The following is a 12,115-nucleotide window of genomic DNA, read 5'->3' on the forward strand; positions in this document are numbered from 1 at the left end:
ACAATTTTTTTTCAGGAATTTAAAGTTCAACAGATGAAGCGGTTGTTTCTTCTGAAAAATAGATAAAAAAAGTTGATAATTGAAGTGTGAGTATAAATAAGGATAATCAAGAAGAAAATGATTTGAAAAAATTGATTGATTACAAGAAATACAAATAGATTACGAATAATTTGATTGTGAAATGGTGGGTGAGGGAGATTATTGCAAAGACGGAGAAATATAAAATAAAGAATATTATGAAAACGAATTTGAAATGCAATAATAATAAACAAATAGGTTAACTACAAACTTATACAAAGAGAAGTGGAAAGGGAGGAAATATGAGCATCAATAAACAAAATAGGTCCCTTCAAATTTGTGCCCTATTTTGATTCAAAATTTGAGTGAAAGATAAAAACTGTAAGAATAAATTGAAATGAGTTTAAGTTGGTAATTCAAAGAATTGCATTAAAATTCTTATTCAAGCGAAATGAACTCATGTGAAGAAGAAAACCGGAGCAGATATTACAAATCTGTTTAATGAGTACTTTTATAAAAAGATACCTGTAATCCCGTTGATTTCATAAAAGAAAAAAAGTGGTTTTTCAGCATCATCAAATAAACTCTGTATAATATCACTAAATTCACATCCACTTTGGTAGCTCAGAATTAACGTTGTTTAACCAATAGTTTGCCATTGTTCTTCCTTCATTATCGGCCAATGTGGAACTGTGTCTCATCCATTCTGGCGGCTCTGTCTTCACATATTTTATCCACAGCATGGCCATTGTTGCCCCATCATTATCGCTAAGAATATTATCGTGTCTCATCCACTCTGGTGGCTCCGTCTGGACATATTTTATCCAGAGCATCGCCATTGTTGTTCCATTCTTATCGCAAAGTGAAATTTCATGTCTCATCCACTCTGGTGGCTCGGTTTTGATATATTCAATCCACAGCATGGCCATCGTCATTCCTCTTTTATTGACAATAATATTGCTATGTCTCATAAATGCCGGCGGCTCTGTATTGATATGAAAAATCCAGTGAATGGCCATCGTTGCTCCATTCTTATCGCTTTGAGAAATACTATGTCTCATCCACTCTGGTGGTGACTTTTTGACATATTCAATCCACAACATGGCCATTGTTAATCCATCTTCATTTCCAAGTGCATTATCGTGTCTCATCCATTTTGGTGGCTCTGTCTTTATATTTGCGATCCAATACATCGCCATTGTTGCTCCATCACTATTTTGGAGTACATATTCGTGTCTCATCCATTCTGGTGGCTCTGTCAGGACATATTTTATCCAGAGCATGGCCATTGTTCTTCCATTATTATCGCAAATTGTAATATTGTGTCTCATCCATTCTGGCGGCTCTGTTTTGACGTTTGCTATCCAATACATCGCCATTGTGCATCCATCATAATCGCCAAGTGTGATTTCATGCCTCATCCATTCACGTGGTTCTGTCTTTGTACTTGTGATCCAATGCATGGCTATGGACAATCCTTTCTTGTCGCGATATGAAATGCCATACCTCATATGCTCAGGTGGTTCTGTTTTTTTCTCCATAATCCAGCGCATTGCTCCAATTCTTCCATTGCTATCGGGGGAATTATCACATTTCATCCATTCTGGTAAATCAGTTTGAATATTTTCAATCCAATACATCGCCATTGTCCATCCATTTTCATCTGCAAAAGAAATATTATGTCTCATCCATTCTGGTGGAGCTGTTTGAACATATTCGATCCACAGCATGGCCATTGTTTTTCCGTTATCATCAGTGCGCGCAATGTCATGTCTCATCCATTCTGGTGGAGCTGTCTGGATATTTGTAATCCAACACATCGCCATTGTTCTTCCATCCTTTTCTCCAAGTGTGATCTCATGTCTCATCCATTCTGGTGGAGCTGTCTGTACATATTCGATCCACAGCATGGCCATTGTTCTTCCATCATCATCAGTGCGCGCAATGTTATGTCTCATCCATTCTGGTGGAGCTGTCTGTACATATTCGATCCACAGCATGGCCATTGTACATCCATCTTCATCCGTAAGTGCACTATCGTGTCTCATCCATTCTGGTGGAGCTTCCTGTAAACAGTCAATCCATAGCATGGCCATTGTTCTTCCGATCTCATTGGCTAATATGATGCTGTGCCTCATCCATTCTGGTGGATTTGTCTTCACATATTCGATCCACAGCATGGCCATTGTTGCTCCATATTCATCGGTAAGTGTAGTGCTATGTCTCATCCATTTTGGTGGCTCTGTCTTCACATATTTTATCCACAGCATGGCCATTGTTCTTCCGTATTTATCGGCTAATATGATGCTGTGCCTCATCCATTTAGGTGGCTCTGTTTTGACTTTTGAAATCCAATACATTGCCATTGTTTGTCTTTTTGAACCTCCTGTAATTGCTATATCATGTTTCAAACTGTCCGGGGGATCTGTTTTATTAAGTTTAATCCAGTTCATTGCTTCAGTTCTTCCATTAACGTTTGCTAATAATTTGTCAGGCTTCATCCATTCAGGTACAGCAGCGTCAACAAAATCGCTCCAATATTTTGCCATTGTTCTTCCATATTCATCGGTAAGTGTAATGCTATGTCTCATCCATTCTGGTGGCGCTGTTTGAACATATTCGATCCATAACATTGCCATTGTTTTTTTATTATAATCACCATGAATCTTATCGTGTCTCATCCATTCTGGTGGCTCTGTCTTTATATTTTCAATCCAATGCATGGCCATTGTCCATCCATTATTATCGCAAAGCGTAATGCCATGTCTCATCCATTCTGGTGGATTTGTCTTCACATATTCGATCCACAGCATGACCATTGTTGCTCCATCGTGATCGCAAAGTGTAGTGCTATGTCTCATCCATTTTGGTGGCTCTGTCTTCACATATTTTATCCACAGCATGGCCATTGTTCTTCCGTATTTATCGGCTAATATGATGCTGTGCCTCATCCATTTAGGTGGTTCTTTTTGAATATTTTCAATGTAATACATGGCCACTGTTCTTCCCTCTTCATCGGCAAGCGAAATATCATGTTTCAAACTGTCCGGGGGATCTGTTTTATTAAGTTTAATCCAGTTCATTGCTTCAGTTCTTCCATTAACGTTTGCTAATAATTTGTCAGGCTTCATCCATTCAGGTACAGCAGAGTCAACAAAATCGCTCCAATATTCTGCCATTGTTGCTCCATCGTGATCGCAAAACGTAATATCGTGTCTCATCCATTCTGGTGGCTCTGTATTAGCATGTATGATCCAATACATTGCCATTGTTAATCCATCTTCATTTCCAAGTGCACTATCGTGTCTCATCCATTCTGGTGGCTCTGTCATGACAGATTCGATCCATAGCATGGCCATTGTTGCTCCATCGTGATCGCAAAGCGTAATGCCATGTCTCATCCATTCTGGTGGCTCTGTCTTCACATATTCGATCCACAGCATGGCCATTGTTGCTCCATATTCATCGGTAAGTGTAGTGCTATGTCTCATCCATTTTGGTGGCTCTGTCTTCACATATTTTATCCACAGCATGGCCATTGTTCTTCCGTATTTATCGGCTAATATGATGCTGTGCCTCATCCATTTAGGTGGTTCTTTTTGAATATTTTCAATGTAATACATGGCCACTGTTCTTCCCTCTTCATCGGCAAGCGAAATATCATGTTTCAAACTGTCCGGGGGATCTGTTTTATTAAGTTTAATCCAGTTCATTGCTTCAGTTCTTCCATTAACGTTTGCTAATAATTTGTCAGGCTTCATCCATTCAGGTACAGCAGCGTCAACAAAATCGCTCCAATATTTTGCCATTGTTCTTCCATATTCATCGGTAAGTGTAATGCAATGTATCATCCATTCTGGTGGCTCTGTCTTCACATATTTTATCCACAGCATGGCCATTGTTGCCCCATCATTATCGCTAAGAATATTATCGTGTCTCATCCACTCTGGTGGCTCCGTCTGGACATATTTTATCCAGAGCATCGCCATTGTTGTTCCATTCTTATCGCAAAGTGAAATTTCATGTCTCATCCACTCTGGTGGCTCGGTTTTGATATATTCAATCCACAGCATGGCCATCGTCATTCCTCTTTTATTGACAATAATATTGCTATGTCTCATAAATGCCGGCGGCTCTGTATTGATATGAAAAATCCAGTGAATGGCCATCGTTGCTCCATTCTTATCGCTTTGAGAAATACTATGTCTCATCCACTCTGGTGGTGACTTTTTGACATATTCAATCCACAACATGGCCATTGTTAATCCATCTTCATTTCCAAGTGCATTATCGTGTCTCATCCATTTTGGTGGCTCTGTCTTTATATTTGCGATCCAATACATCGCCATTGTTGCTCCATCACTATTTTGGAGTACATATTCGTGTCTCATCCATTCTGGTGGCTCTGTCAGGACATATTTTATCCAGAGCATGGCCATTGTTCTTCCATTATTATCGCAAATTGTAATATTGTGTCTCATCCATTCTGGCGGCTCTGTTTTGACGTTTGCTATCCAATACATCGCCATTGTGCATCCATCATAATCGCCAAGTGTGATTTCATGCCTCATCCATTCACGTGGTTCTGTCTTTGTACTTGTGATCCAATGCATGGCTATGGACAATCCTTTCTTGTCGCGATATGAAATGCCATACCTCATATGCTCAGGTGGTTCTGTTTTTTTCTCCATAATCCAGCGCATTGCTCCAATTCTTCCATTGCTATCGGGGGAATTATCACATTTCATCCATTCTGGTAAATCAGTTTGAATATTTTCAATCCAATACATCGCCATTGTCCATCCATTTTCATCTGCAAAAGAAATATTATGTCTCATCCATTCTGGTGGAGCTGTTTGAACATATTCGATCCACAGCATGGCCATTGTTTTTCCGTTATCATCAGTGCGCGCAATGTCATGTCTCATCCATTCGGGTGGTTCTTTCTTCACATATCGAATCCATAACATGGCCATTGTCCATCCATCCTTACCAGCAAGCGTTATTCCGTGTCTCATCCATTCTGGTGGCTCTGTATTAGCATATATGATCCAATACATGGCCATTGTCCATCCGTCCTTATCAGCAAGTGTGATGTCATGTCTCATCCATTTCGGCGGTTCCGTCTTTTCACTTATAATCCAATACATTGCCATTGTTATCCCATTCTTACTGCCAAGTGTGATGTCATGTCTCATCCACTCTGGTGGATCCGTCTGGACATATTTTATCCACAGCATGGCCATTGTTCTTCCTTTCTTATCGCAAAGTGCAATGTCATGTCTCATCCATTCGAGTGGCTCTTTTTGAATATTTTCAATATAATACATGGCCACTGTTCTTCCATCATTGTCTGCAATAGAAATTTTATGTCTCATCCATTCAGGTGGCTCAGTTTTACTTTTCTCTATCCAACGCATAGCTTTTGTTTTTCCCTCTGTATCTTGATAAGCATTTATATTATCAAAAATGCTTGCCATTTTGCGAGAGGAAGATCTATAAAATTCGCTTGTTGTTCGGTAAAAGTTTTTCCAGAAGGATGATCGATCAATGATTTCCCATTTTTTAGTTTCCATTTTTGAATCAATGATTTAAAAGTTCAATAATCAGAAATTATTCACAATTGTTTGTGTAAATGAACATCAACAAATCTCACACTCCGATATGTTCGTTTCAACTGAATTCATAATAGGAGTAAAGTTCGCAAAAAGGCAGTTGATTCTTTCAAAAAAATTTTTTCATTTTAATTTTTTTTTGATCAAATGAGTATAAAAGGCAAAAACAACATCCAAGTGCATGCAGCGAATTCATTGAATGAACAGGGTTTTGCAGAAAGTGTTCCAGATTGAAGGATGTTATTGTTAGCTCCACTCCACTCGATATCCCCCATCTGCAGCTGAATTGCTTGTCCCAGTTGTCTTGGTGTCATTCCACACGCTCAAAGTGAAAGTATTTTTCTCCATTGGCTGTTTCGTTTTCGTCTAAGGATGCTCTCTATCGCTTTCGTTTCCAGTGATGTTGACAATTCCTTTCCCGCAGCACCCGGCAAATGAGGTGTTTGCGACAATCAAAGAGGATGAAGGGTTATTGAGGAATGGTACAAATCTGTTCTCAGATGCTTCGCAAACTGATGAAAAGGAGCAGCTGCCCATTGAAACACGATTCTTCACAGAAGGATGCGGACAATAACGAACATGCAAGAAATGCTGTTGAGGTGTTTAAGAAGGTCAGTTTGGAAAGGGACTCAATTGATAATTGAAGGAGGTGAAAGAAACAAGATTGATATCACACAAAAAGAAAAGGGATGAGACTCACTCACCACAGTGTTCCCTTCTTCTTCTCTTCCTCCTCTTCCTCCTCTTCCTTCTTCTTCTTCTTCTCTCTCTCTCTCTCTCTCTCTTTCTCTCTCTTCCTCGTTATTCTCTTCACTCTCCTCCTTCACCTCTTCTTCTTCTTCCTTTTCCAATTCCTCCTTCTCCTTCTCTTTCACTCCTTGTCTGCCCCATCCTCTCTTTCTCTCTCAGTCCCTCTCAACTGAATATTCCTCAATAACTCAAATTATTCTACAACCATTTTCCTTCATCTTTATACAGCTTATTAAAGAAATCTTATAAAAAAAATATATAAAAGAACATTCTCTTTCAATACCTCATGTTATTAATTATCAAATAACACTCTTTCCCAAGTTGAACCCGCTCATTGCCCTTCACTTTCTATCGTCTGAAGTTGCTCTGCATTCCTTCATAGTATTTGAAAGACAATTTCAAAAACACTTTTTTTACAAACAAATAAAAAGAAAAAAATCAATAAAATCATATCAAAAAAATAGATCAAATAATAAAACTTAAAAAAAAATCTTATACCTTTATTAGACTTCAATCTCACCTTCTTTTGCCACAAAATCGCTATTCCCTTTGCCTCCTCATCCCTTCCGTCATCTCCAACAAAAACAAAGTATGCTGTTATCTCCATTCCCAAAGATAAATATTATGGAGTCTATTTCCATCTTCTTCTGAGCGTCTTCCCAAATATTTGTGTTATTCTTCAGAAAAAGTCGCTTGCCTCGCCTTTTCACAAATTGCTTTCTCTTTCTTCTTTCTCCCTCTTTCCCTCTTTCCCTCTTTCCTTTTGTTCGTCCATCTCCTCCACAAAGGAATATCTGATAATGCATCTCTGTCATTCCATTTGCTTTGAAATTGGCTCGTTGAATTCCTTTGGTTTGTTCAGTATTTTGTGCTTTCTGTAAAAGAAGAAGAAAATGATGATGAAGTGGAAATCTGGCTGAATATTAATGGCGGCTGCGTGAACCAGAACACCATTTTCCAGTAAGAATAAAACATACGATGAATGCAGTTCTATGTTTTCCAGTTCCTAATTTGGAAGCGCGGAATTATCATTCTTTTATTCTTTGGCACGGCTTAATATCTTAGCAGCATTTATTGACGAATTCCCAAAATCAGCAGCAAAATAAGAAGAATTTGGAAACGAAATCAAAGACGATGAAGAAGTGAAAAGAACTTTTATTCCAATAACATTCTCTCTTCTTCCTTTCCTCACAATAGAAATCTTCTTTGAGCCAATTTCAATTATTGTTGACTCATATAGGAAATTTACTTCCATCAGCGTGAATGTTAAGCTAATCTCAAATCCCTTCTTATCTGTCCGATGCAGATATGTCCCATTTGCCCCACATTGCTCAAAATTGTCGTTTCTATTCACAGAAATATTATCGTCTTGTCATTCAGCCAACCTTTCTTTTTCGTGAGCTGGTACGTCCAGCTGCTTTCTAATGAATTATATCCGTAGCACACTCTCTAAGCATTTGTGTCTATCGTATATCATTCCTTGAACGGATTTTCAGAACTCAAAAAACTGTAATAATTGCATAGATTATGTAATGGCTATATGGAGTGGATAAAGTCCTGCACTTGCATTCATGGAAGAAAAGTTAATAACAATAATGCAAATATTCATGTATTGCTGTTTTATCTGGATATAATTGCAACCCTCAGCCATGTGAAACAGCAGAGCAAAAAAGAAATCTAATATTCTTGATCTTAAATGCAGCAGGAATGTTGTACAAAACTGCCTCCGTCATAATTATTTGCAACTGAGAATGAAGCAAAATTGCAGTCAAATTCGCATGCACTCTCCTCTTCTCCTTTTTCTGTTCCAATGCATCCTGTTTCTGAAAACAGAAAGTTATCAGATAAAATCCTCATTCGCGTATCGCATTTCGTGCTTCTGATTAAATCGCTGTTTGATGAATCAATTCTTTGGTTAATTTTTTCGCTTATTCTTCTTTTTCTTTCTTGACAAATACTTCTTCTTTTGATAAGTTATGCTCTTCATCCTTCCCTATCATCATTATCTGTCATTTTTCTGCAATTTTCATCTTTTCTTTTTGTAAAATTTTATATATTTCTTTAATGCCTCCGATCCTTTCGATATAAGCTCATTTTTTCGTTTATTAAATTTTTTAGCAACCATAACTTTTTTATTAACTTCGAAATACCAAAAACAAATTATTCAAAAATTTGTAATTTGTGTCCAAAAAATGTGCTATATATTTTCAGAGCAACATTAAAAAAAATTAATTTATAATTTCTTCATTAATCCACCATCAATAATTCAATGTGGAATAAGAATTTTTCATTTTCGAATAAAGTTTTTGACTGTTCTTTTTTTTTTTTCTGAATGATAGATTGCAGAAAATCAAAAGTTGACTTTCCATTTTCAACAAGTTGCATTTAAACCTGTGTGACGTAATGACCACTGACGTGAAAATTTTCAATTCTGACGGACTCATCAAAAATATTCGCGTCAGTGATTTTTTTTTGAAAGTTGAAATATTTCGTGAAAGCATAAAAAAATATAATATTGTAATTTATCTCATTTTTAAGTTCAATATTTGCACAAGAAAATCAAAAAGTTTTTTCTTCTCACACAACATCTTAAAAAAAATTTTTAAAAATGGGATACTGACGAAAAGGCAAAAAAGGAATTTCGGATCGTAGGTGACGGTCATGACCGTCAGGGCAAGTCAGTATTTCAATGTTGATCAAAAAAATGAAATAAATGCTAATTATTGAAAAAGTTGCATTTCGCAATGTGAAAGATGAAATGAAATGGAATGATGAAGTATTTTTTTGCACTTTCATAAAGTTATAATTGTGGAAATCAAAATTGAACGCATGCAATTAGAACGCACGTAGCAAACTTGGCCTCAAGGAAATTCAACAATTCATCCAGAACGAAATATCATCAGGATATGGTTTGCTTGTTTCAAAAGAGAAATTTTATTGACAGTTTTTTTATTGACAAGCTCACAAAATTCACAAAAATGTCCAAAGCCAGCCATCAAAATTTTTATTCTTAATTGTTTATCTTCATCTCTTAGTTGCACTTACAAATATATTGAAGATTCTGCGCCGACAAATTCCTCTTCATTTAAAATGTTATTTTCGTTTTTTTTCATTCATCTTTCTTTCCCGACAACGTTGAAAAGTATTTATCAATTTCTTCGATCGACTTGGAGCGCCTGCCTTCCTTATCTTCATCACTTGATTATTGAGCGCAATTTTTTCAGAAAAGCCTGCTGAACATCACGACTGAAGAATTGTTCTTCAAAAACGAGTGATAAAAGAAATTTTATTGAATGAAACAAGCATTCAACAAATGTTCTTGAGAATGAGGATTGCGAAATGGACGAGATATTTATCACTGTGATAATTGAAAGATGTTCAGTAATATTCCGTATGCATTTTCATCGAATGAAGATAATCGCTGGACACTTTTATCACTTAATAGAATATGTTATTTCTCTCTTGGCGCAACGGAAGATTAGGGCAGAATCATTGTTGGAATGAGTGAAATATAATGTGAATAAAGATTCTTCATGAAAGATTTGATCGTGAATTTATTTCTTATAAAAACTTTTTCTTATTGTTTACAAACGCACCACAAAAATTTTCATTTTTTCTATATTTCACATCAAATCCGAGTAATAAACAAAAGGTATTTTGAAGCTCGTTGATTTTTATTGTTTTTTAAAAAAATACTGTGCAATTCATCTCTTAATATTATGAAAAAAATTAACGTATTATATTTCGCTGCATTTATCAACCTGTAAATCATAGAAACCTTGCGAAATGAAACAGTTATATGGTTTATTCATTCATCTTCTTTTGAGTCTTTTCTCCTAATTCTAATTCTTTTCTTGTTTCTTTATTAATATCGTTTGCATCATTCTTTTTCCCATCATCCTAACAGATTGTTCTTCTCCTTGATCCGCTTGAAATAGGTTTCGTTTGGGTTCTCCTTTCATATCCACCAACACATTTCGATCTCGAAGTTTTCACTTTTCTCTCTATCTAATTCTTCGATTCTTCGATTCTTCTTTGCTCATTTCACATACAGTGAATTTGGTGTTGCTCACTGAAAACGAATTGGCAGGGGCAGATGAGGCGAATGAGATGCATCCGCCATTGGTAGCAGTTTGTTGGCTGAACTGTTCTGAGTTGATGCTGTTCATGGTGCAGTTTGTGATGGAGAGGGAGAGGGCAGAGGAGGTGGCAGAGGAGAGGACACAGCTGGTGGGGGAGGCTGTGGAGGCGATGTCGGTGATGTTGGAGGAGTTGAGGGTGAGGGGAGCAGTGAGGGAGGTGAGGTGGAAGATGCTTTGGCTGTTGAGGGTGAGACTGATGATTGCTGTGTGGTTGAGGGCGAATGTGCCAGCAGTGAGGAAGAAGAGGGGTGTTGTGATTGATGATGAAGATGGGGTTGTTCCGGTGATGGTGGTTGTGTTGAGGTTGAGGGAAGGGGAGTTATCGGAGAGGTGGAAGAGGATGGGGGTGATAGTGTTTGTGGAGTTGTGGGCGATGGCGAGGGCAGAGACTGTGAGGGAGCCCTAGGTCTGTTGGAAGAGGGCAGACGAGGCAGATGGATCAGGTGAAGAGGAAGAGGAAGATGATGATGAAGGTTGAGGAATGCCATATGAAGAGATAATTGTGGTATCTGTGCCATTTCCAGTGATTTTTGTTTCAACTGCGCTGAAAGTGAGTGTTTGAGTGGGAACAAATATTGAGGTGAGGAGGGCGAGAGAGGCATCTTGGAGGAGGGAAATGAAGCCGTTGAGGGCATACTCGTTGGTGGCGCATGGGGTCTGTTGGGGTCTGCCACAAGCATCAGAATTAGTTCCATTGCTGGCAACGATTTTGTTCTGGTTGATGATTGGAAGCCATCCATTGTACACATCACTATCAGCTTTTCCATTGTTCCACACTCTTTTTGTTGAGGTTGTTGAACAACAATTTTCGAATGGTGATTGAGTGATACTTGTTCCATTGAAGAATGAATCATTTCCTCTTCCCTTTGAAGCTGTGTTTCCATCGAAGAAACAAAATGTGATGAATTTCATTCCATTCATCCAAGTGAAGGTTGCATCCAAATAAATACCAGCACAGCCGCGTGCAGATAAAGTTGATGTAAATATATTATTTACAAATAGGCACACATCTACCAAAAATTGATTTGGTTGATTGCTTGGAAGACCATTGAATGGTAGAGAACCAGCAGAATCTCTACTAGAGTTTGAGATGCACTTGCAGTTTGTTAACAAGAATTGACTTGATTAAGTCATGTTGTAGATCCAGAAATACCAACCAGTTCCAATTGTTCTTGTTATTGAACAATTTCCCACCATGTTATCAGAAAATGAATAAACGGAAGATGATTGCCGACCATCAATGCAAATTGCTCCTCCATTTTGTGCTGAAAAGTTTGTGAAATTGGATTTGTCAATTTCAATTTATTTGCAAACAGTAACTATATAACGCTCCACCATGATTTGTATTTGAACAATTGAAAAGAAAGCAAGAAGTGATTGTGAGATTTGCATTTGTGTAATTTATTTTCGGAGCACCTCCGTATTCATTTCCACTGTTTGAATCATTCCACTCACACCATTCAAGGAGATAGCTGTTCAATTCAGAAAAAGCCAATCTTCCAAGTTTCGCTCTTTGAGATTCAGATCTGACATCCACCACAGCAGCATTAGAAGAAGATCGTATAAGGCAAAAGAAGTTGGTTGTTCAAA

At 37.6% G+C, this 12,115-nt stretch overlaps 2 protein-coding genes across 2 annotated transcripts; both read right to left on the reverse strand.

The window, feature by feature from the left end:
* Nucleotides 1-24: 24 nt before the first annotated feature.
* Nucleotides 25-5,438, reverse strand: MONOS_4038fu16742 (uncharacterized protein; the record flags this gene model as incomplete). Its single annotated transcript, XM_067874078.1, has 1 exon — nucleotides 25-5,438. One exon carries the CDS (start codon nucleotides 5,436-5,438, stop codon nucleotides 624-626), a length of 4,815 nt encoding a protein of 1,604 aa, XP_067731564.1. The 3' UTR covers nucleotides 25-623.
* A 5,110-nt stretch (nucleotides 5,439-10,548) lies between these two features.
* On the reverse strand, nucleotides 10,549-11,409 carry MONOS_4037 (uncharacterized protein; the record flags this gene model as incomplete). Its single annotated transcript, XM_067874077.1, has 1 exon — nucleotides 10,549-11,409. One exon carries the CDS (start codon nucleotides 11,407-11,409, stop codon nucleotides 10,549-10,551), a length of 861 nt encoding a protein of 286 aa, XP_067731565.1.
* Between the last annotated feature and the right edge of the window lie 706 nt (nucleotides 11,410-12,115).

The sequence above is a fragment of the Monocercomonoides exilis genome (genome assembly GCF_001643675.1).
Source record: "Monocercomonoides exilis strain PA203 chromosome Unknown scaffold11-1913109, whole genome shotgun sequence".
Lineage (NCBI taxonomy): Eukaryota > Preaxostyla > Oxymonadida > Polymastigidae > Monocercomonoides > Monocercomonoides exilis.